This window comes from Symphalangus syndactylus, chromosome 3 (assembly GCF_028878055.3).
Source record: "Symphalangus syndactylus isolate Jambi chromosome 3, NHGRI_mSymSyn1-v2.1_pri, whole genome shotgun sequence".
NCBI lineage: Eukaryota > Metazoa > Chordata > Mammalia > Primates > Hylobatidae > Symphalangus > Symphalangus syndactylus.
Window position 1 is genome coordinate 13,329,801 of NC_072425.2, and position 26,185 is coordinate 13,355,985.

The 26,185-nt window shown below is 46.3% G+C and overlaps 1 protein-coding gene across 33 annotated transcripts in view; it reads right to left on the minus strand.

Annotated features, from left to right (window-relative positions):
* PRRC2B (proline rich coiled-coil 2B) overlaps positions 1-26,185 on the minus strand; it is a 133,612-nt gene that overhangs the window by 49,525 nt on the left and 57,902 nt on the right. For 26 of the 33 annotated variants that reach the window (XM_063635711.1, XM_063635707.1, XM_055270626.2 and 23 more), the window contains 8 exons: positions 24,643-24,812; positions 22,170-22,347; positions 18,312-18,414; positions 15,978-16,050; positions 9,947-10,090; positions 7,330-7,571; positions 6,772-6,893; positions 6,171-6,313 (listed from right to left, as the gene is read on the minus strand). In XM_063635711.1, coding sequence (XP_063491781.1) covers positions 6,171-6,313; positions 6,772-6,893; positions 7,330-7,571; positions 9,947-10,090; positions 15,978-16,050; positions 18,312-18,414; positions 22,170-22,347; positions 24,643-24,757 — 1,120 coding nt within the window. In that variant the 5' untranslated portion in view covers positions 24,758-24,812. The remainder of the gene's footprint in view (positions 1-6,170; positions 6,314-6,771; positions 6,894-7,329; positions 7,572-9,946; positions 10,091-15,977; positions 16,051-18,311; positions 18,415-22,169; positions 22,348-24,642; positions 24,813-26,185) is intronic. The other 7 variants (XM_063635712.1, XM_063635708.1, XM_063635723.1 and 4 more) reach the window with 1 other exon arrangement.

The following is a 26,185-nucleotide window of genomic DNA, read 5'->3' on the forward strand; positions in this document are numbered from 1 at the left end:
TTCTGAAATTGAATACTGGTGGTAGTTGTACAACCTTGTGAATACATACTAAAAACCACTAAACTGTAGACTTTAAAAGGGTAAATTTTATGTTATATGACAATTATGTCAATCATATAATTACATTAAAATTATGTGAATCATATAATCATATAATTCACAGTGGCTCATGCCTGTAATCCCAGTGCTTTGGGAGGTTGAGGCAGGAGGATCACTTGAGGCCCGGAATTTGAACCAGCCTGGGCAACACGGCGAAACCATATCTCTACTAAAAATACAGAAAAGTAGCCAGCCATGGGGGTGCACACCTGTAGTCCCAACTACTCCGGAGGCTGAGGTGAGAGAATCACCTAAGCCCAGGAAGTTGAGGTTGCAGTGAGCTGTGACTGTGCCAGTGCACTCCAGCTTGGGCAACAGAGCAAGATCCTGCCTCAAACACAAAGCTAACTGAGCACCATGATGTATGCCTGCAGTCCTGGCTACACGGGAGACTAAGGCGGGAGGATTGCTTGAGCCCAGGAGTTTAAGACCAGCCTGGGCAACAGAGCAAGACCCCCTCTCTAGAAAAATTAAATTAAATTAAATTAAATTTAAGAAAAATTAAAAGTAACAACAAAAACTCAATCTAATTAAAAGGCAGAGTTAGGACTGAAAAAGCAAGTTGCAATTACGTGCTGTCTACTAAATAATCACTTTAAATACAAACACAAAGGAGCTTAAAGGAAAAGAATGGAAAAAGATATTCGCTGGAACCAAAAGTCAGAACGATGGTATGAACACAAGACAAAACAGACTGCAAGATAATAGACTACTAGAGATAAGGAGGGAAATGTGGAAACACACCAGAAAGGCATAGAAACTATAAATGTGTGTATGCCTAATAGCAGCTTCAAAATAAATGAAGCAGAAACCAACAGTATTAAAGGGAGGAACAGATAAATCTATAATTGGAGTTTCACATCTCACTTTCCTTAACTCATAGAAGCAGACAAAAATATCAGTAAATATACAATAAGATCTGAATGCCACCATCAACCACCTTGACTAAGTTGGAACATACAAAACATGACACCCAACAACTGTAGAATATATACTTTTCAAAGTGCACCTGAAATATTTTCCAAGACAGATCATATCCTAGTCATAAAACAAGTTTTACCAACTTGAAAACGAATGAAATCATACAGAATGTGCTCTCTGGCTGTTAAGACAACTAAATTAGCAATCTAGAAGTGTCCCAGTAATAAAAAAATGCCTTAATGATTTAAAAAATCATTTAAAAAAGATACAGAAAACAAGTCAAACAATGGAGAAAATGAACAATGCCAAAAGCTGCCACTTCGTAAACATTAATAAAACTAACAACTCAATTCCTTGGCAGAAATGAAGAAAAAGAAATATACAAATTATCAGGAATTAAAAGGTATCACTACAGATCCTACAGACATCAAAAGGATGATGTAATATATTTTCAACAACTTTATGTTAATAATTTCAACAACTCAAAAGAAATGAACAAATTCCTCAAAAAACACAACTTACCAAAAAACTCACACAAAATGACATAGGGAAACTGCACAGTCTCATAACTAATCAAATAAAATAAATTACTGAAAACATTTCCACAATGAAAACTCCAGGGGCAAAATTGTTTCACTGCTAAAGTAATACTGGCCAGGCACACTGACCCACACCTGTAATCCCAGCCACTCAGAAGGTGAGGCAGGAGGATCACTTGAGCACTGGAGTTTGAGGCTGCGTTGAGCCATTATTGCAGCAGTGCACTCAGCCTGGGTGACAAAGTGAGAGACCCTGTCTCAAAAAAGAAAGAAAAAGAAAAATATATAATACTGATCTTACAAAAATACCAATCTTATTCTTTAGGAAAGCAGAGAAGGAACACTCCACAACTCATTTTATAAGCCCAGCATAACTTGATACCAAAATCTGACAAAGACATTAAAAGAATAGGAAATTACAGACTAATATCCCTCATGACAGAACTTTAAAACATATTAACAAATTGAGTCTAGGCATACAAAGAGGGAGGGTTTATTCTAAGAATGCAAGGTTGGTTTAGCATTAAAAAAATGCAATCTATTATCAAAATAAAGGAGAAAAATAATATGAACACAGATGTAGGAAATCACTGAACACAATGCAATACCCATAATTTACAAAAACAAAAAACCCAGAGGCTCAGCACACTAGACACAGAAAGCAACACATCCTCAACCTGATAAACAGCATCTCTGAAAAACCCACAGCTGACACTTCATGCTGACACACAAAACATTTTCTTCCTAAGATCAGAAAGAACTTGAGGTTAATATTATACTAGAGGTATACCACAGTGCAATAAGGCAAAATACAAATAAATAAATAAATAAATAAATAAATAAATAAATAAATAAAAGGCACGTAATCTGAAAAAGACAACGTAAAACTCCTCATTTACAAACTACATAAGGGTTTATGTCGAAAACTCTAAGAAATCAACAAAAACTAATAAAACTAATGTATTCAACAAAGTGTCTGGTACCAGTGAATGCAAAAAAATCAACTGTATTTTCTTTTTTTTTTTTTTTTGAGATGGAGTCTCGCTCTATCACCCAGGCTGGCGTGCAGTGGCACGATCCTGGCTCACTGCAACCTCCGCCTCCCGGGTTCAAGCAATTCTCCTGCCTCAGCTTCCCAAGTAGCTGGGACTACAGGTGTGTGCCACCACGCCCGGCTAATTTTTTGTATTTTTAGTAGAGATGGGGTTTCACCGTGTTAGCCAGGATGGTCTCGATCTCCTGATCTTGTGATCCATCCACCTCAGCCTCCCAAAGTGGTGAGATTACAGGCGTGAGCCACTGCGCCCGGCCTCAGCTATATTTTCTACATAATGACAGCAAACCCTTAAAAAATAAAATTGTTCTTAAAAATCAATGTCATTTATAATAGCATCAAAAAACCATAAAATGCCCGAGAATAAATTTAACAAAAGACATTCAGGACCTCTACATGAAAACTCTAAGTAAGACACTGCTGAGAGAAATGAAAGCCCTAATAAAGAGATACACCAGGTTCCTGGCCTAAAGATTCAAAATTAAGGACTGGACATGGTGGCTCATACCTATAATCCCAGCACTTTGGGAGGCCAAGGCGGGCCGATCACCTGAGGTCAGGAGTTCGAGACCAGCCTGGCCAACATGGTGAAACTTCGTCTCTACTAAAAATACAACAATTAGCAGGGCGTAGTGGCCCACACCTGTAATCCCAGCTACTTGGGAGGCTGAGACATGAGAATCACTTGAACCCAGGAAGCAGAGGTTGCAGTGAGCTGAGATCATGCCACTGCACTCCAGCCTGGGTGGCAGAGTGAGACCCCATATCCAAAAAAAAAAAAAAAAAAAAAAAAAAAACACCACCAAGTTAAGATGTCAGGTGGGGTGCAGTGGCTCCCGCCTGTAATCCCAGCACTTTGGGACGCTGAGGTGGGCAGATCACAAGGTCAGGAGTTCGAGACCAGCCTGGCCAACATGGTGAAACCCTGTCTCTACTACAAATACAAAAAGTAGCTGCACACCTATAATTCCAGCTACTCGGGAGGCTGAGGCAAGATAATCACTTGAACCCGAGAGGTGGAGGTTGCAATGAGTCGAGATCATGCCACTGAACTCCAGCCTGGGCAATAGAGCAAGACTCTGTCTCGGAAAAAAAAAAAAAAAAAAAAAAAATTAAGATGTCACCTATCTATGTTGATACAGATTCAACATAATCCTAACCAAAATGCCCGCAGGCTCTTTGTAAATACTGACAGGTTGATTCTAAATTTATGTGGAAACAATCTTGGAAAAGAACAGAGTTGGAAAACTTACACTACTGAAATTTAAGATTTACTATAAACCCACAGTGTGGTACTGGCATGAGGAACAAACAGATCAATGGAATAGTGTCCAGAAACAGACCAATGTTTTACAGTCAATTGACTTTTGGCAAAGGTTCCAAAGCAATTCGACAGGGAAAGTAAAGTCTTATCAACAAATGTTGTGGAGAATTGGCCACATGGGAAAAAACAAACCTTGACTCCTGTCTTACACCATATACAAACATTAATCCAATGTGGATCAAAGACCTAAAATTAATAGTTAAAACTATAAAACATCTAGGAATATCTTTACCACCAAGGGGAAGCAAACATTTTTTTAAACAGGACACAAAAATAATAACCACAAAAAAACCCAAATTTGTAAATTAAACTTCAAAATTCAAGCTTCTGCTCATCAAAACAGTGTTTAAAAAAAATTAAGACAAAGAATGCAATAAGGAAATATATTTGCAAAATAAAAGTTGCAAAGGATTTGTATCCAGGGCTGGTATCCTACCACTCAATTTTTTAAGATTCAGACACCAAACAAAGGACAATATATCAGCTGTCAAATAGCACATAAAAGTGTGTATATCATCATTAGTCATCAGCAAAATGCAAATTAAAAGCACAATGAGATACCACTAAACACCCACTAGAATGACTAAAATTAAAAAGACAAACATGCTCAAGGCTGCAGTGAGCTTTGATTACGCCACTGCACTCCAACCTAGGAAACAAAGTGAGACCCTATCTCTTTAAAAAAAGAAAGATGAACACCAAAATGTAAGATCCAGACCTACCAAATTCTCACACACTGCTGTTGGGAATGTAGAATGGCACAACCACCAGGGGAAAAGGTTTGGACAGGTCTTAAACACTTAATCCTATGTCTACCCTTTGACCCAACAAATTCTAGATATTTACCCAAGAGAAATAGAAGTATGATGTATATAGTCGGGCTTTTGAATGAATAAACAAATTACAGTATATTGATGCACTGGAACATATCTCAGCAACTAAAAGCAACTGGCATATAAACAACATTGATGAATATGAAAACCATACAAGAGTAAAAACTGTATGACTCCACTCATCTGAAGTCTGATAACTAGGCAAAACTAATCTAGGGTAAAGTGAATCAGAAGAGCAGCAGGCCCTTGAGCAGTCACAGGGCTGAGCACTGGAGAAGCAATGAGGAAGCCTGGGATGGTGAGGGAAATGTTCTTTCTTTGGATATGGATGTGTACGATATACACATATCCATTTGTAAAAGTGTACAGGTAAAATGTGACATGGGTGCCTTTCACTATAATTAAAATCTACCTGAAAATAAATAAAAAGAACTATAAAAGAAAATAATCAGGTTGCGGGATGGGGAGTGGGTGGAGATAAACGAGTAAGAATGGCAGAACAAGCTGGGTTTGTGGCACCCGCGTGTAGTTCCAGCTACTCCGGAGGCTGAGGCAGGAGGAAGAGTTTGAGGCTGCAGCTCACCATGATGGACCCTGCGAACAGCCACTCCACTCCAGAATGGGAAACACAGCCAGACTCTCTCTTTCCTTTTTTTTTTTTGAGACAGTGTCTCGCTCTGTCACCCAGGCTGGAGTGCAGTGGCGCAATCTCGGCTCACTGCAACCTCTGCTTCCCAGGTTCAAGTGATTCTCCTGCCTCAGCCTCCCGAGTAGCTGGGACTACAGGCACACGCCACCACGCCTGGCTAATTTTTGTATTTTTAGTAGAGACAGGGTTTCACCATGTTAGCCAGGATGGTCTCGATCTCCTGACCTTGTGATCTGCCCATCTCAGCCTTCCAAAGGAATTACAGGCGTTAGCCACCGTGCCCAGCCTTCCTTTTTCTCTTTATTTTTTTTACTGCTCCTTGCAGAGCAGGGCTAACCCACAGGCAGTATGCCCAGAGTAGCTGAGACCCTGTCTCTTGGAAAAAAATTAAATTAAAACAAACAAAAACCGAATGGTAGAACATTGGTACTTATTGAACCTGAGTGATCAGTGGTTGGGAGCTATTTTCTTTTTTGTTTAAATTTTGCATCATCAATAATTTTTAAAAAGTTAACAACAAAACTCTAAGATTAAGACTAAAGACCAAAAGAAGCTAATGGCTTGGCCAGGAAGGAACCGCTAGTCGGGGAGTAAATGAGGAAGGAGGGCATCGGGGCTGCTTCCCTGTCCTGCTCTTCATCCCTGTCTTGCCAAGGGAAAACACATGGTGGTGCCAGGGGGTTTCCATCCCTGGTAAGCACAGATGGACTTTGGTCCTGCCCGTCTAAACCACCCGTGCTTCTCTGCCCACCTGCCCAGCCATCATCGGCATCGGCGTCCAGATCGTCAAGGCCCTTCAGGTTTTCCGCGTTGATAATGGTGGGCCGTGGTGCCCGCTCCACCAGCTGCCTTAGTGGGCGCAGTGGGCGAGACACTCCCAGCCTGTTTTCTTTTCTGATAAAAGAAAAGTAAAGATGATGGAATCATGTCCAGTATATAGACGGAAGCAAAATCAAATACCTTTCCAAAAATAAATTCCACACTGCAAAGGTTCATGTTTGATTTAATATATCTATCAGTTCCTTTAAAAGAAATATATAATGAGCAAACAAGTACATCCCAGAAAGAAGTTCTGCCTTGTCCTGCAGTTTTACATGATGGTTGCTAAGGCCTAGGGCAGCAGCAACACACACGTGCCAGAACTTCAATTCTACCAGGCTCTTGAAATATGACTCAATCTGTCATCCAGCTCCAAATCCCAGCCACCACCCCACACACCCTGCCATGCTGAGCTGGTTAAGTTCTCTGCGGTCTCCAGGAGACCCAACACTTCTATTCATCAGCCCCTCATCCTGACCAGAATCACCACCGGACTCATCCCTACACACGTGACCGTAATGCGATGGACTCACCCGTCTTGGTCATTCATCTGGAACTGTCTAAAAGGAACTCGAGGTTCAAGGCGGAGCTGAGGAAGGGGAAAAGAGCCTCGTTCCACTGTACCCTGGTTTTCTGATGACTTTGGCGAACACATCTGAAACATAACATCAATGAACAGGATTTGCTGGTAATGGCCAAAACTGCAATTTCCACTTAAATCAGAATGTGTTTTGTAAAGTGGAAAATGGGAAAAAGAAACAGGAAAGTCTTGGGGTTTCCTAATTAATCCTACCACCATCTCCCCCATTTCATTCCTGTAAGTAGACTTGGGGACCTATGTCAGGGAAAACCTGCCTCTCCTGTTTCTACAGAACCAAAGGCTAAAATCATATCCACATCACCAGGGAAAGAAGCCAGAGGCCCTGAAGATTTAAAAAGCAGGGAGAGAAAATGCAAAACGAGTGGAAGCCTCGGAAGTAGGGTAACAGGGCCAAGAGGAGACCCCAAGGGGGACATTCAACCACTTGACCTATCTGCTGGACACAATCCAACTTCATGGAGGGGGAAAAAAGTACACTCTGAAGACTTACAAAAGCAGGAAGCATGTCATGGTATGTAGGTGGGTGGTATACATTTCCCATGAACTGTGAAGCCCCTTTTCGGACAGGCTGAGCCGGGCGGAGAGAGGGGTCCTTAGAATCGCTGGTACATGCCGAGGAGGGGGCTCCATCTCCTGTACTCGAGTTCCTGCTGCCCAGCTCAGTTGGGGAGGTGCTCAGAGACGTGGCAGAAATTATGTGTCGCCCACCGCCCTCCCTCCAGCTTGTCACATCTGGAAATTGAAAGGGGGCAAAAGGGGAGAGGGAAGAGGAGGGGGAAGGAGGGATCGTATGAGGTTCTGAAGGTCAAGGGACCCCCTCCTTCACCAAAAAAATAAAATGAAAAACAAAAAACACCTAAAGTGAAGAATTGTTAAATCTGTCAGGGAAGGTTGGGGCAGACCGTTGGACAATGAGGATGAACTTGCTGAGGGAAGTCTGACTGTGAAATATAAAATGAGATCTACTCAGAGAGAAGGATTCATCAGTAAGTAACAATCACCACCCTTCCCCTAAGTCTCACAACCCAGAGAGATGAAGATGGCCCTGATGAAACCAGCCTTGGGTCATTCCTTCAACAAACGCTGACCAGCCCACTTAGGGTCAGCACTGGACTACACATTCAAACAGGAGCGAGTTCCGGGCACAGTGGTTTCAGGCTTTGTTTAGCAGTGGCACCTTTTATTTTTATTTTTTTTTTTTTTTGAGACGGAGTCTCGCTCTGTCGCCCAGGCTGGAGTGCAGTGGCGCGATCTCGGCTCACTGCAAGCTCCGCCTCCCGGGTTCACGCCATTCTCCTGCCTCAGCCTCTCCGAGTAGCTGGGACTACAGGCGCCCGCCACCACGCCCGGCTAATTTTTTGTATTTTTGGTAGAGACGGGGTTTCACCGTGGTCTCGATCTCCTGACCTCGTGATCCGCCTGCCTCGGCCTCCCAAAGTGCTGGGATTACAAGCGTGAGCCACCGCGCCCGGCAGCAGTGGCACCTTTTAATAAAGATCCCCCAGCCCACAAGACAGGCAAGGCGCAGCTGCTGTCCCTCCAGTGGAGGTGTGGGGCACTTGCGTAGCTCACAGACAGAAACCTGCTGACCTGTCTTTTTAAAATGATGCTTTCTATTGCCAAATGTAGTAAGATCGGGTGGAAATTATTAGAGGCCAACAAGAAATCAAATGAGACAACAGACCCGTTTTCCGTCAGAAGTTGAAGCACAAAGGTCTCTGAGTTACACGACCCTTAAGGGAAAGAGACCCAGAACATGTCTGATCCCAGCTCTTCAACCCCTTTGCTGTGTGATTTGGCAAGCCGAGGTCACCCCTCTGTCCATGTTTTCTCATCTTCTCCAATGAGGAGATTAAACTGACGCTTAGAAGCTTCTTCTATGTCTACATTTTTATAGTCCCACAAAGCAGCTCATCTTAATTAATCCCAGAAAGACATAATTCATGTCCCTTAAAATGAAGCAAACAGGCCGGGCGCGGTAGCTCACGCCTATAATCCCAGCACTTTGGGAGGCTGAGACGGGCGGATCACCTGAGGTCAGGAGTTCAAGGCCAGCCTGACCAACATGGAGAAACCCCGTCTCTACTAAAAATACAAAATTAGCTGGGCGTGGTGGCACATGCCTGTAATCCCAGCTACTCGGGAGCCTGAGGCAGGAGAATCACTTGAACCCCGGAGGCGGAGGTTGCAGTGAGCAGAGATCGCAACATTGCACTCCACCCTGGGCAACAAGAGCGAAACTCCATCTCAAAAAGAAAAAAAAAAAAAGAGTAAAATAAACCAGTCCTGTGTGGGCCACTGGAAAGGTGGTGAGTGCTGGTTTAAGTAAGACACATCCACAGTGATCACTGACTTACAGGACATCACTTATGACTTGAATGGGAGAGGCCTTAGGGATACATCAAGGCAAGCAAACAAAAGGCCCTCGCAATTTAAGACTGATCAAGTCCCCTGGACTACATGAGCCACTTCAAAATCCCTGAGTAGAACATGTGGAAAATCGCATTCCTAAACACCACCTTAACCTCCAGCCACCCTCGGCTTCCAAGGAGAAATTTCCAGCAAGAAGTGCTACACAATCCTGCCACTTCCCTGGCCCAACCTAAGATGAGGAGCTGGTAGAGACCAGTTGCAGGCTGATTTATGTAACAATCCCCAGAGGAATGGGTTAAAAATACAGGTCCTAATTGGGCTGGGGGAGGGGAGGACCGGAAATCAGACTCATTCACAAACTCCCCAGTGATTCCCACTAGATGCAGCTAGGATTGGGAGCTTTAGAAAATAAGCTCTTCAACTGGGGACCTAAGTTAATTGGTCCTTTGTCCATCCTTGCCACAGCCACCAGGCACAGCAAAACTAACAACTGGATGACAAAGGGGGAGGGGACAGGCCTGGCCCAACCCAAGAGACAAAAAAGGCACAAGGCCCAATCCAATGACCTAGGCAGCAAGTCCAGTGGATGCACAGATCACACGGTGAGGCAAAGAGCCACGTTTCCAGCTCGAACCAGAGACCCCAGTGGCATCAGCACCCTTTTAGGAGTGCAGAGAGATGAGAGGAGGAAGTTCTGTGACTCCATCGAGTGCCCAAAGGCTGCAGTCACTTACTCTGAGGGCGGAGGCTTGGTCCTGGCCCATACGACAGATCTAAGACGCCCTTTTCTTTGCCAGCCTTGTCCTGCCCTCCAGCTGCTTTCAGCGTCGGAAATTCCTCGGGAGAGAAGGATAACAGTCGGCTTGAGCCCCTTAAACCTGTCAAGAAGACGGGGTAGACATGGAGGAAGTGAGATGGAGTCAACAGTCATCTGCTTCCCAGCTCCACACCTTGAAAGCCATGTTGCCTGGAAGTGGGCTTTCTAAGGGAGCCTTGTCACAAGGGTGCTCTGTGCTGGCAGATGCCACGAGGGCACTGAGGGTGGCAACAGAAGCTGCTAACAGCATCATGCCCCTTCCCAGCTGACCTGCAAGGACCAGTGCCTGCTTACAAAGGGAATGGGGTAAGACATCACAGCCGCTCCAGGCCACAGCCTGCCCCAGCAGGGAAGGTTCTTCTGATTGCCTGGGGCCACAGACAAGCACACCCTCCTATAAAATCAGCCCAGGGGAGGTCAAGAAGGCAACTGCTTTCCTGTGGAGGCAACACCTACAGAGAGTGCTGCCATCCCTGCCCCAGGCCACCCCAAAAGGATTAAGATGCTGCTTCTGCCTGGCACAGTGGCTCACACCTGTAATCCTAGCACTTTGGGAGGCCGAGGTGGGTGGATCACTTGAGCTCAGGAGTTCAAGACCAGCCTGGGCAACATGGCAAAACCCTGTCTCTACCAAAAAATACAAAAAATTAGTGTGGTGGCGGGCGCCTGTAGTCCCAACTACTCAGGAGGCTGGGGTGGGAGGATCACTTGAGCCCGGGAGGTGGAGGTTGCAGTGAGCCGAAAGCGTGCCACTGCATTCCAGTCTGGGTGACAAAGTGAGACCCTCTCTCTAAAAATAAAAAAATAGGCGGGGCGCGGTGGCTCACGCCTGTAATCCCAGCACTTTGGGAGGCCAAGGCGGGCAGATCATGAGGTCAGGAGATCGAGACCACCCTGGCTAACATGGTGAAACCCCATCTATACTAAAAATACAAAAAAAAATTAGCCAGGCATAGTGGTGGGCGCCTGTAGTCCCAGCTACTAGGGAGGCTGAGGCAGGAGAATGGCATGAACCCAGGAGGTGGAGCTTGCAGTGAGCCAAGATCGTGCCACTGCACTCCAGCCTGGGCAACAGAGCGAGACTCCGTCTCAAAAAAATAAAATAAAATAAAAAAATAAAATGCTGCTTTCTACCATCAAATGTGGTAAGATCAGGTGGAAATTAGATTTATACACATGAGTAACTCCTCATTCACCTGTCCTTTCGCATTTTCTACTAAGTTCCTTGAGCCCTACAAGGCCAAACATTTCACTCTTATAATCCTGGGAACAGTTTATTTCTTCATTCTTTCATTCATTCCTTGACATTACAATCTGCTTTAGAGAAGAAGCCTTTCCTAATGTTGTTCCCTTACACACAGAACTTAGCACAGAGGTTCTGCCACCATTTTTGGATGAACAGATTAAAAATGGCACGTCTTTTGATCTGGAATATGCAGCACACTCCAGACAGGAGAAATCTAGGAACAGTGGCGACACCACACAACAAATGGCCCCCTGTGGAATGCCTTGTTCCCTATACAGCTAAACCCAAATCTTCCCCTAAGTAGTTTAAATTATTCTTAGCACCACTGATCCACGGGCCCGTTCACTAAAGCTGACTGTGCTAGAAAGGTGCGGCTGGATCACCACACAGGCATGTGGCAGCAATTCGCTTGCCACTCCCTTAGTAAAAGTCCAGGGTCAAATAAACCTGACGGTGAGACTGGACACCATTCACCAATGACCAGCCAGAGATGGACTCCAAGTGTCATGAAGGAGCTCCGGTGCTCTGTGAAGGGGGCTCTGACTCAGAGTCGCTTCATTATGGTAGAAGGTCACTGGCAAGAATCAAATAAAAACTCTAATTTTTAAAATATAGTATAACCAGCCCGGACAACATGATGAAACCCCATCTCTACAAAAATCACAAAAATTAGCCGAGCATGGTGGTGCATGCCTGTGGTCCCATCTACTTGGGAGGCTAAGGTGGGAAGACTGCTTGAGCCCAGAAGACTGAAGCTATAGTGAGCCAAAATTGCGCTACTGCTCTCCAGCCTGAGCAACAGAATGAAACCCTGACTCAAAAAAAAAAAAAAGGTAGATATGAAATTAGGAAAAAAACCAGCACCTGTCCAATATTGCTGTTCCATCTCTTTCTTCTGCTTCAAGAATCATGAAGATATTATTGTAAGCATGAATTAATCTTAATAAGGATAAAGGGTAGGAAAAAAATCTCACACCAAAATACCAGTATTCATAAGGTCCCATTGTTTTATGATGTTCACCTGCCATCTGTTCTCTGCCATGAGAAACTGAGGCAGGAAAGTCGGGGCGCTTCTTCCAAGGTCACAGGCTGAGCCACTGGTGGGGCAGCAGCTGGTATCTGAGCCTCTGACCTCTACCCAAACATGCAATCAGGTCTCCTGGGTCTGTTTCAGGTGACCTATCAACTGAGTCTATCAATTCAGGAGAAGTCCTTTTGAATTCCAAAGAGTCATGAAAACACTTGTGGGCAACACCCTCAAATCCCCGCATTCCTGACAGTGTCACAGATGCGTGACTCTAGCACAAGAGGGGAAACTGAAACTGACTTTTACACTTGGCCCCCACCCTGCCCAGTGTGTCAATTCTGTGGGCTGGCAGGTTTCTGCCTGCAATTATTTTCTTTCTTTTTTTAAATTTTGTGTAGAGAAAGGGTCTTGCTATGTTTTTCAGGCTGGACTTATATAAACTCCTGGGCTCAACCAGTCCTCTCACCTTGGCCTCCCAAGTAGCTGGGATAACAGGTGTGTGCCACCACATCCAGTTTAAAATTTTCTCCATCAAGCTTTATTGTGATAGTTACATTATCTATATTTTTTATAGGTAACACAGTAACATGGTTCAGAAGTGAACACCATGTAAAGGTAGACACAGAAGCCTTCCTCTCACCCCTATGCCCATTTGCCCCCTTCTGACTCCCTCAAAAAACTGGCAGTTTTCTGTTACCTTCTGGAGACTTTTAAACACATATACATCAGTATACAGATGGGTGGCTTTTAAAACATGCATATACAACATTTTTTAGAAGTGTATTTTTCCTCACTCTCATTTTTTTGTTTTGTCTTTTAAGATAGGGTCTTGCTCTGTCACCCAGGTTGGTGTACAGGAGTGTGACCACAGCTCACTGCAGCCTCCACCTCTGGTGCTCAGGTGATTCTCCTGCCTCAAGCCTCCCAAGTAGCTGGGACTACAGGTGTCTGCCACCACACTCGGCTGATTTTTTGTATTTCTTGTAGAGACAGGGTTTCACCATGTTGCCCAGGCTGGTCTCAAACGACTGGACTCAAGCAATCCTTCTGCCTTGGCCTCCCAAAGTCCTGGGATTACAGGTGTGAGTCACCACGTCCAGCCCTCACCCCCATTTTTTACACAAATGGTAAGATACTATACATACCATTCTGTACTTTTTTTCACCTGGAGATCTTGCCAAATCAAGAGAAAACTTCTGCTTTTTTTCTTTATAGCCAAATCACATTTCAATAAAGTACCATAATTTTACAGACATTTCAAAAGACTGTTTGCAATCTTTTGCTATTATAATGTTGCAATGACTAATCTTATGCACAAGCCATTTCACACATGGGCAAGTATAATTTGTAGAGCAATTTCCTCAGGGTGCACTTGCTAGGTCAAAGGGTATTATGTGTTATTATTTTGCCAGGCAGTGCCAAACTGGCTTCCATAGGAATTGGGCCAATTTATACAGAAGTTTTTCTTTTAATTTTTGTAATTCTTTTTAAATAAAAATTAACATATTCTATCTACTTTTAAAAATTCTAACCTTACGGAGGCTGCAGTGAGCTATTGTGCCACTGCACTCCAGCCTGTGTGACAAAGCAAGACTCTGTCTCAAAAAAAGAACAAAAACAAAAAAATTCTAACCTTACAGAAATATAAGATATGGAAAGCCAAAGAACCAGTGAATGCTCTTCATAAAGCATCTTCAACGACCCTTTCGAGGTCAGGCACGGTGGCTTACGTCTGTAATCCCAGCACTCTGGGAGGCCAAAGTAGAAGGATCATTTGAGCCCAGGAGTTGGAGACCAGCCTGAGCAACATAGTGAGATCTCGTCGCAATCAATCAATCACTCAGTCAATCAATCAATTAATCAATAAGCCAGGCATGGTGGTGCATGGGCCTGTGATCCCAGCCCCAGCTGCTGAGGAGGCTGAAGTGGGAGGATCGCTTGAGCCTAGGAGTTTTTGTTTGTTTGTTTGTTTGTTTTTTTGAGGCAGAGTTTCGCTCTGTCGCCCAGGCTGGAGTGCAGTGGCGCGATCTCCGCTCACTGCAAGCTCCGCCTCCCAGGTTCACGCCATTCTCCTGCCTCAGCCTCCCGAGTAGCTGGGACTACAGGCGCCCGCCACCGCGCCCAGCTAATTTTTTGTATTTTTAGTAGAGACGGAGTTTCACCATGCTAGCCAGGATGGTCTCGATCTCCTGACCTCGTAATCCACCCGCCTCGGCCTCCCAAAGTGCTGGGATTACAGGCGTGAGCCACCGCGCCCGGCTGGGCCTAGGAGTTTGAGACTAGCCTGGGCAACATAGTGAGATCTTGTCTCTACTCAGAATGGAAAAAAAATATATACATATATCAGCCAGGTGTCGTGGTACACACCTGTGGTCCCAGCTACTCAGGAAGCTGAGGTGGGAGGATTGTTTGAGCCCGGGAGATCGAGGCTGCAATGGGCTATAATTGCGCCACTGCACTCCTGCTGGCACTCGATCTGTACCCTCAGCCCCTTGGGAGAAGCTGGGGCATTGAAATCCAATTGGCACATTGACTGATCGGTCATTTCCCGTTGGAGACTGAGGGAAGAGCCTTTGAGTACAGGGATTTCAACCCACAAGGGGCAGGACCTCCTTTGGCATGGCAGGCTGGGGGTGAGGTTCAGGGAGCAAAGGATGTGCAGCTGGTTTTCTAATACAGGCTACTAAAGACCAAGTCTGGGGAAGCCTTAGCTGGTAGAGGTAGTGCAGGAAGCAGAAGGTGATATCAGGATGGCGGCAAAGGGTAATAAGGGGCAGCCAGTGCTGCTTTACAGGAGAAAGCGAATTGTGGGCTTTTCCTAGTATATTCCTTTGAATCGTCTGCCCACACCACGACCACTCTCCTTCCCACTCAGACCTGCTGCCTAGTTTGGTCTGAAGCATAGTATGCTAGAAACATTCAAGCTATCATCAAAAATTAGAAGAGCTCACGTAGAAAATCCAGATCTTTTGGTTCTCTCAAGAACATCTGCTGACCCACATTCTCCAAGGACTGTGGGGGCTGGAGGGCAGCCTGGATGCACAGAACTCACCCAAACTGCTTTAGCCCACTATTGTGGGCCTGCCTCGGAGGCCGTGTGAATGTGTAATTCCCATGCATTTATTTTTAAAACTCTGAACACTGTTTCCTTCGGTCCATCACCCTCATCTTTCTCCTGAGCTACTCCACGGAAGCAGCACAGTGGGCTCCGCTTCCAGGGAGCTTCCTGTGTGTTGGGCGCAGCGCTTCTGGTAACATCACGTAACCCTCGGAGTGCTCAGATAGAACATCCTCCAGGCGGGCCACTCCAACGCCAAGGCCAGCTTCTTCATCAACCCAAGCCACACCATGTGACACGTCCCTCCTGTGGTCCCAGAACAGAGGAAGCGGATGGTGCTGGCAACACCGCGGAGCAAGTAGGAGCCCACCAGCAGCACAGCCCAGTCAGCACTCCTCTGTCTCAGCAAGAGCACACATACAAAGAAACCAAAGAGCTGGCACCTCTACAGAGTCAGCACCCGCTGTGCACAGGAAAGGGCTCCACAGATGGTACCTCTTTGTGGAAGAGAGTCCTCAAAGCTTCTGGGTACCTAGACCCAACCAGACATTCTGGAAAAGGCATTCACCTCCCCCTCCCCAGCATCCCCAAACACACACACCCACGTGCGCACTTACCACCTTCGTGTCCTACTGGCTTTCCATTCAGCTGTGCCCATGACTTTGGTCCACCTGGCACTGAATTTGTATTCTGAAAGAAGGAAGAGAATCAGAAGAGGGCCAGCTCCCTTATTCCACTATACAATAACAGCCTATTACAAGGTGCTGAGAGGCCAGCACCTTACATTCAAACCCTACACGGATCCATCCACCACCACTTTCTGAGCAGCAGCAAAGCCCTGAACCTCCCCTGCAATGCACACTCCACACAGCGGTCCCAGGGACCAGAAAATGCCAGGCCCACTCTACAGACAAGGAGCAGGATTTGGGGAGTGACCAGCTTCAAGTCACACAGACAGTGACACAGCAAAGCCAGGACCCAAACCTGTTTCTCTCCATGCGGTGCTCTGGAACCTCCCGTGTCCACATAGAGCTACTTTATTTTGCTCCAGAGACAAAGACTAAGGCCCAGTTCCGGCATGTCTTTAAAACTGCGCAGCTGCTAATGAGGAACGTGAACATGGGAAGGCCAACATGCCAGATCTTGAGCTGGGTGGGCCGGCTGCAGCACTTTCTGTAGTGACTGTGACTCTATAAGGCACAGCTCCCCTCCTGAGAACCCTACGAGGTCACCTCTGCTAAAAACGAGGTCACCTCTGCTAAAAACTCGCCAAGGTCAGCATTATGCGAAGCACACCCAGCCTGACCGAATGCTCACCACACCCTGGGAAGGCTCTTGTCACATCCCCCACTGAGGCTCAGAGAAGAGTGACTGAGTCAGATGCAGAACAGCAGGACCAGGACCAGTCTCCAGCCTGCCTATGTCCAGTGCCCTTTCGAGTCTCTAACCACTAAGCTCACCCGTCTTTTCCATTCAACTAACATTCATCTCACAGCCTTCCTCTTCTAACTGAAGGTGAAAATACACAAAACAAAGCTGCTGCTTTGTGAAGTTTCCCCACTTACTGGTAGATGTTCTAAAACTCAAACAACACTGGGCACCTCTTCTTACCTGCCCCTCACATATGAGAGAAAACCAGGTAGCAGCAAAGAAGCACTGAGCACTGGACAAGGTGACCCCGGTGCCAGTGCCAGGATGGGTTCCCCTTCCTTGGCATAGTGCTGCCCCTTCAGCAATTCATTCAAACAGATGCCCAGGACCTCACCCACAGGCCCCAGTGGTGGGGTCTAGGCACATACATCTTGAACATGCTTCAGAGGCAAATCTGATCTCTCAGCTCTATCAGCTCACTCCTTTGCTTTCAAATTCTGGGAAACAGAAAGGAACTCAACTCTAAATACTCTGACTAGCCTACAGGTCCCAGTGGATTTAGGCCAACAAAAAGGGCGTCTTGCATGATTATAGACCTCGTTTCTTGTCTTTGATTTTAAAAGCATGGTTCAGTGTTAGGTGGGGAGAGGGTGTCCTGGCAAAGCCGCAGACTTCCCTGACTATGGTTAAAGCAGAGAGGGGATGACATTTGAGACCTTGTATTGCCCATGCAGCAAAGCAAAACCAAAATATGTTCATTCCCGCCGTCAAGAGAGCTGGTGAATACGAGATATTCTATTCTATTTTTCTTTTCATCTTCTAAAAAATTCATAGACTTCTCATCCAGATTTCTAGCTCTGGCTAAGTATATCCTCCTGCCAATCTCTGGAAACCTGTAGCCAGGCTCTGATGGACTAAGTGTGTTATGAGCTCTTGCTTGGTGAAATCATTACTTTCTGCTTAGAAAAACACTTAAAACATATCAACAAATAAAGGATTGTAGCTCCGTATTTCCCAAAGTGTGTTCTGAGAGACATTAGTCCCTAGAGACATTTGGTGAAGTAATGTTTCCTGGGACAAATAAATTCAGGGACTGCTGCCCATTATATCCTCTTCTCAGAGTCACAGTAGGTATTAGCATATGAAAGGCACTGAGAAGTACCACAGTAAAGGAGTCCCTTCATTTTGTTTTTCAAACTCACCTGGCCAGTGAACCTTTTTGTGACCCAAGCTTCCATGGAGCTCACATGACGCTTCCATGGAGCTTCACCCTGAACTAGTCTGCAGTCCAGCCTGAGTGACCCTGCCTCAAGGTAAATCAACAGGAACCAAAGTAGGTGCCTGTATCCTAGTCTGTATCTGAGGTCTTTTTCCAAAAGTTGCAGATTAAATTTCTTAACCAGTGACCACGACAGTTTCACATGCTGGTTTTCTAAAGTCACTCATCGGGTGTGCCTCTGGAATAGACAGGTCATGCACAACCACACTTCTCAGTAGCAACTCCTTCCATCCCCCAGCAACAAAGAGATTTAGGGGCTACCATGCCCAGGAAACAGTCGGGATGGGGTCCCAGCACCTACCTCCTGACTGATTGACTGTGTCGGTTTCTGCAAATTGGAGACAGATTTCTGCAAACCCGGCTGCGGCAGCAACTCCGGCGGCTGAGAGGCCGTCGCACTGGAACTAGACAAAGGCAGGGCAGTGGGGTCAGGCACCGCACAGAGTGTGCTGGCCAGGTCTCTGCGTTCTCAGGAGCCACAGCTGTTCAGCTGCTCACAGGAAGCAGACCTCCTCTGGCCAATAAAAATACGACTTTCCCCAGTAGATTCTTATGCTGGCAAAAACTAATGAGAAAACAAATCATGCTTAAGTTCTAGTCACTGACATTTAAAATTAGCACAAGACAGTCCTCTGCCTTTTTCTTTTTCTTTTTTTTGAGACAGGGGGTCTCACTCTATCACCCAGGCTGGAGTGTAGTGGGGTAAACTTGTCTCAATGCAACCTCCGCTTCCCGGCCTCAAGCAATCCTCTCATCTCGGCCTTCTGAGTAGGTGGGACTACAGGCGTGAGCCACCTTGCCTGGCCTTTCTTTTTTTTAAAAATGAAATTTTTCTGCCTTCTTGTAGAGCCTTCTGTCTGCAAAAACTAAAAGCTCACTGTAAACAATGCAAATGAAGGATTTCCCAATAGGGAAATTGAATCACTGGAATGAAGGGCTTGTGCCCCTTACCCCAGACCCAGAGCCCATACCTACTCAGAGGGCTGACTTTTTTTCTCTGAGCTTATAAAAGAAATACATGCTCATAGTAAAAATAAACTTATAAATAAAACTAGGTAACACAGAACATTATGATCTCATCATCCAGAGAGAAACTCCAAGAAGACTTTTTGATACCTGTTAATACAGTTTTGTTTGTTTTTAACCAGCAGAGTTTTACACTGCAGGAATATAGTATTTTTCTAACAGAAGTGGAGTGACCCCATACATAAAGCTCTATGAGTTTTTTACTTCATGCATCTGAACATCTTTTCATCAACATAGAAATGGATCTTCCTTTTGCTTTTAATGACCACACAACACAACTAGACAGGCCATAATTTAACTAATCTCTCATATGGGGTTTTTTTTCCCCTTTACAGATACAACTGCAATTTTTTTTTTTTTTTTTTTTAGATGGAGTCTCATTCTGCCGCGCAGGCTGCAGTGCAGTGGCATGATCTCAGCTCACTGCAACCTCTGTCTCGCAGGTTCAAGCGATTCTCCTGCCTCAGTCTCCCGAATATCTGGGATTACAGTTATGCAACACCACGCCTGGCTGATTTTTGTATTTTTAGTAGAGACGGGGTTTCAACATGTTGGCCAGGCCAGTCTCGAACTCCTGACCTCATGTGATCTGCTCAGTTCAGCCTCCCAAAGTGCTGGGATTACAGGTGTGAGCCACGGCGCCCAGCCTACAATAAGAATTTTTTTTTCTTTTTTTTCGAGATGGAGTCTCACTCTGTCACTCAGGCTACAGTGCAGTGGCATGATCTCGGCTCACTGCAACCTCTGCCTCCCGGGTTCAAGTGATTCTCCTGCCTCAGCCTCCCAAGCAGCTGGGATTACAGGCGTGCACCACCACGCCCAGCTAATTTTTGTATTTTTAGTGGAGACGGGGTTTCACCATGTTGGTCAGGCTGGTCTCGAACTCCTGACCGCAGGTGATCCGCCCTCCTCGGCCTCCCAAAGTGTTGGGATTACAGATGTTAGCCACCGCACCCAGCCAAGAATTTTTTTTAATACATATCTTTGCACCCTTTTTCTGTACGTAATTCCATGGCATACGACCTTAGAAATGGAAATGCTGGATCAAAAGATATTTTGAAGTTTAAATGATTGCCAGGCTGCCCTCCAAAAAAGGCTGTGTCAGTGAATTTACACTCCACAGGTGAAGTGATGAAATCAACAAGAAATGGCCGAATGAAGGTTTCTGCTCTAACTCAGTGCTCCAGTCACTGTAGGCAACTTTCCACTGAACGAGATTCAAGGAGGGCAGCCACCCCCCTGGTGGGAACTCCTCCAATACAAGTGGCTTATCTGTAAATGGAAGCCAAACTCTATACAGACACCCTCTTCCAAGATTCACCTGACCCAGGCAACTCACCATTCGTGATTATTACAAATAGAAGGCTACTAATCAGGTTCTTACATCTCCTTCTACCTAAAAGAGAAGCTTCCAAGTAGTTGCACTTTTGTGTTCTCCAAAACTAAGCACTGAGTCCCCATGTTGTGGGCCCACTTGCCACCTGATACCTTGGTGGGAGGATGTGGCCTGGGGCAGCAGAGAACCACACGGGGGTCTGTGCCTTCACCAACACTCCATCCTCACCTCTTCCCTGGTGGACGTGCTCCAGCACAACTAGCCCTCACTGGAGCTGCAAAGGCAGAATAAAGGCTGGATAACAGGAGGGAGTAATGCTTTGTCCTCTCTAGAACTTTTGGTGGTGCAGAGGATTTCAGTCCTTCCGTTAAAATGTGCGATATCCATTTCGTTCCAGAGCTCATGGTGTGAATGGAATGAGTGCCATGTGAATGGAATGATGACAGCAGCCAGTATCTGCCCCTCCTCTGTGCCAGGTTTAGGCTAAGCACTTGACCTATGCTAGCCCATCAATGCCTCATGGATACCTTGTAACCACCAGCAGAGCCAGGTATCATTCCTATTTCAAGGAGGGGAAACTGAGGCTCCATCAAGCTAATAAGTGGTCTAGCTGGAAACCACTTAGGGCTGGCAGATTTCAAAAGTCATGCTATACCGCCCGCCCATCAATATGATCCCTAAGCAAACTCTTAGAAACGTTTTAAAAATAACTTCTAAGGCCCTATTTTGATTACTACTTTATAATCCTCTAACTGAATAACTAGCTCACTCTCTACATCCTGTCTGAAGTAAATACAGGCAACAATTTTACAAAAGCTGCCATGGTCATTTCCAGCACAGACTTGAAAGAAAAGGATGCTGGGGTCGGCAGGCTGAGATCTGGGTCCCTTTTACCGTCTGGTTTCCTATGTCAGCAGGGAGGCCACCAGAGATGCAGGCCAGGAGGGTGCTGCCGCCAGACAGCTTTGTTCACATTCCTTAACAGGCAAACCCCAGCAGCAGGTTTCTGCCTGCCAGCCTCAGCAAGGTCCTGTCCCTCCCTGAACACATCCCCTTCCCTGAATTGTCTTAGCACTGGCTAAACACTGAGAGAAGACTTGCAGTAGGAGACAAAGGTGCAGCCATCCAAGTGGGCCCCAGGCAGCCAGGCCCTGTGTTTTCAGCCCACCACACAGGGGCTGTTTCTCTGATTGACAGCACTGTGCCACCCTCTGCCCCCTAGGGTTTCTGTAAGTACTGTGCTGGCAGGAGGGGAGCCTCCAGGGAGGCTGCAGTACAGTGATCCTGGAGGATTCTGTGCTGCTCTCACTGATGACTGGGTCTGTTTAGAGCAACGGCAGAAGTCTCCTCTGTCTGGGAAGCTGCTGGGCCGACGGTTAGGGAAGGTGCATGATTCTCTGCCGAGCTCAGCTCACAGGGACACCCATCACCAGGAATGAAGTCCTCAAGCCCCAGCTCTGTCCACAGTGTTTCTTACAGGAATTGGCTCTGAGTCACTGCATAAGTTCCTCTGGGGTGATGAGGCCTTTCCTAATAAGGCACAGGGGGAAACTGGTCATTGGGGACAAGGTTGTCCACAGATGTGCTGCTCCATCAGCTCTAAAAGCCAGAAAAAATGAAGGCAGGGAAAAAGAAACATACGAAGCACCAGGGCCGGAGAGGAAGCAGCTTCATTTGCATCTCCCAGTTTTCCAACTCTGCCACTGCAAGACTAGCGCTGCAGTAGCCAAAAGGTTAGGATGCCGGGACCACCCCTGGAGTGCCAGCTCCCACTCACCACCCACCTCCTCCGTTTACCTCTTTGGGTCTTGCTGATCCTGCTTGTTTGCCCATCCCGTCCCGTCCTTGGGTACTATCACGATGTTGGGGTCGTTTCCTTTGTTTTCAGACTTCAAGCTTGGCAGGTTTGCAGGTGGTGGCATGCGCCGGGCTGCAGCAACTTTCCCAAGACTCTGTAAGCCATGTCTAGGAATAACTGCAGGGAGAGGGGCACGGAACAGACACCGTGCAAAAAGGTCAAAGAGGCCTGATGCATTCAGCTGTTCTTTCAAACTCTAAGTGATCATAACAAAGCTAACCGAACAAAAAACAAAGGGCAGACCAGCAGTAGGACAAACAAGTGTTTGGTGTCACTTTAGTCACTTTACAAGCTCTTCACTGAAGACTACAGGGACAAAGGAGCTGCTAAAACCTCTACAAAGGCTTCCGTTTCACTGGTGGGCAGGACAAGGCTCGGGGACTTTACAACATGGGTGAGGAGCCAGGCCCAGGAACCTCCAGCTTACAGAGGAACCACCTCTCTGCAAGTTGAGACAGCTCTGGTCTCATTACAGGACTAAAGGGACGGCCCCTGCCTAGACCCAAACCAAGACTGAACAGGAGCCCTTCGACATTCATGAAGTCTTCATGGGGCGTGAAAAGGATCAACATGAACCTTCCCAACAAGTTCCAGAATATCAAGAACCATGAAAGCTAAAAAGGCTGATAATACACCAGGCGTGGTGGCTCACACGTGTAATCCCAGCACTTTGGGAGGCCAAGCCTCCCAAGTAGATCGCTCAAGTAGATCGCTTGAGCCCAGGAGTTTGAGACCAGCCTAGGCAATGTGACAAAACCCTGTCTCTACTAAAAATATAAAAATTAGCCAGTCTCATAACTTGGTCTCTAAATAAATAAATAAATTTTAAAACAAAATATAAAAAATCCTTTAAGGATGGCCAGGCGCGGTGGCTCGCGCCTGTAATCCCAGCACTTTGTGAGGCCGAGACAGGCGGATCACGGGGTCAGGAGATCGAGACCATCCTAGCTAACACGGTGAAACTCCATCTCTACTAAAAATACAAAAAATTAGCTGGGCGTGGTGGCAGGCGCCTGTAGTCCCAGCTACTCAGGAGGCTGAGGTGGGAGAATGGTGTGAACCCGGGAGGCGGAGCTTGCAGTGAGCTGAGATTGCGCTGCTGCACTCCACCCAGCCTGGTAGACAGAGTGAGACTCTGTCTCAAAAAAAAAAAAAAAAAAAAAATTCTTTATTAAGGATAACACTGGCCGGGTGCAGTGGCTCATGCCTATAATCCCAGCACCCTGGGAGGCCGAGGTGGGTGGATCACCTAAGGTCGGGAGTTCGAGACCAGCCTGACCAACATCGAGAAACCCCATCTCTATTAAAAATACAAAATTAGGCTGGGCGCGGTGGCTCACGCCTGTAATCCCAGCACTTTGGGAGGCGAGCGGATCATGAGGTCAGGAGATCGAGACCAATCTGGCTAACACGGTGAAACCCCGTCTCCACTAAAAATACAAAAAATTAGCCAGGCATGGTGGCGGGCACCTGTAGTCCCGGCTACTCGGGAGGCTGAGGCAGGAGAATGGCATGAACCCGGGAGGCGGAGCTTGCAGTGAGCCGAGATCGCGCCACTGCACTCCAGCCTGGGTGACAGAGTGAGACTCTGTCTCAAAAAAGAAAAACAAAAAGCAAAAAGCAAAATTAGCTGGGTGTGGTGGCACATGCCTGTAATCCTAGCTACTCAGGAGGTTGAGGCAGGAGAATCACCTGAACCCAGAAGGTGAAGGCTGCACTGAGCCAAGATCACGCCATTGCACTCCAGCATGGGCAATAAGAGCGAAACTGTGTCTCCAAAAAAAAAAAAAAAAAAAAAGGATAACACTAATGCCTATTAAGTCCCATTCTACCCATCAGGATAAAAATCCACAGCTTTGGCCAGGCACAGTGGCTCACGCCTGTAATCCCAGCACTTTGGGAGGCCGAGGCAGGCGGATCACCTGAGGTCATGAGTTTGAGACCAGCCTCACTAACATGGGGAAACCCCGTCTCTACTAAAAATACAAAAATTAGCTGGGCATGGTGGCACGCACCTGTAATCCTTGCTACTCCGGAGGCTGAGGCAAGAGACTCGCTTGAGCCCAGGAGGTGGAGGTTGCAATGACTTGCATATGCATATATATGTATATGTATACACCTATAGATATCTAAAGATAGATAGATATATCTATAGATATCTATCTATCTATAGATATATCTCCCCAGCTTCAATAAGGTAATAAATGGAGAAAATTCCACTACAGGAAGAGTCAGGATGCTCAAGGCTCTGAAATCACACCTCAAGGAGGAAGTAGAGAGTGATTCTACATGCATGCCCAGAAGCCTGGTGTGCACGGACCACATCTGTCTAACCAGGTGAGGGACTCTGGGTTTCTGGGATATGTCACTCAGAGAAAGTCTGAGGAACTGGCCTTCAACCCTGGGCCTTACCTGAGGATCTAATCGCGTCTACTGATTTTCCTTTATACTTATCAAACAGGCTGAGAGTCGAATACTTGCTTTTCCCATCCTTGCCCTTGGTAATTTGCCCCAAACGATCGGACATTGCGATGAAATGTCATCTAGTAAGGAAATTTTTCTCGGCACCGCTCCCGATCTGCCTTTGAAATAGAGAGGGAAAAAAAAGTGTCACTCCAGCAGAACCTCTGATCCAGCGGAGTGAATCCTTCACGAATCATGGATCTCCTTGAAGATCTGAAGACAGCTTTGGACTGTCCTTAGAAAACTGCTCTTACCACCCACAGGCTGTTCATTCACATTTACAGGGCATTTTGTAGACACCCCGAGGCGATCTGTGGAGTACCCCCCAACCCCCACCTGCTGTTAATTCCTCTCACTCTCAGTTGGCTGGAGTCTACTGCACACCAACCACACTGAAACTTCAACAGAGCCCTCTCCAAGTCAAGGACAGCTCAAGATGGAAAAATAAATGCTCAGTACTTGTAGCACATCCATGTATAACAATGAAAATAAGGCTAGCAGAATATGGGAGATACACAACCCACTTACACCATAGCTGTTCATCTTAAGGACAAGCAAAACAAAATCAAAGGAGGGCAGCCAGAGTATTAACCTTCAGAAATAATCAAGTATATGCACTTTTCAAAACAAACAACTAGTACCCAGAGAGAAAACATTTGCTTAGGCAACAAAAGGGCTCTCTAAGGTACACACATGGAAAACAGAAAGCAAGAACTCCCCAGGGCTGGCAAGGGAGAGACCACATGGGGGCTATGCCATCCACACTTGCCCCTTTGAAGGGACAACCTTGAAAAGACCTCCAAGAAAGAAGCTTCCCTTCTCTGCCACTTTCTAATGTGCTACAGGTGTCCATGAGTCTACTAGTGCTCTCCTCATCAGTTCACTCACTCACTCACTCACTCACTCACTCACTCACTCACTCACTCAAAATACTAAGCACCTGGCTGGGTGTGGTGGTTCATGCCTGTAATCCCAGCACTTTGGGAGGCTAACGTGGGCAGATCACTTAAGGTCAGGAGTTCGAGACCTGCCTGGCCAGCATGGTGAAACCCTGTCTCTACTGAAAACACAATTAGCCAGGCGTGGTGGCAGGTATCCGTAATCCCAGCTACTCAGGAGGATGAGGCAGGAGAATTGCTTGAACCTGGCTGCAGTGAGTCAAGATTGCACCACTGCACTCCCGCATGGGTGACAGAGCGAGACTCCGTCTTTAAAAAAACACAACAAAAACAAATACTAATTGCCGACCAAGGGCCTGTGTGCCAGGCACTGAGGACTAAGAGTTTCACTGCTTTTTATTCCATACCCAACCTTGGCAATAGGTTCTAAGCTTCCTTACCAAAAGCCAAAAATACTTGATGGGCTCAGTGGCTCATGCCTGTAATCCCAGCTACTCAGGAAGGCTGAGGTGGGAGGACTGCTTGAAGCCAGGAGTTTGAGACCAGCCTGGTCAACACAGCAAGACACTGTGTCTAAAAAAATTAAAACAGGC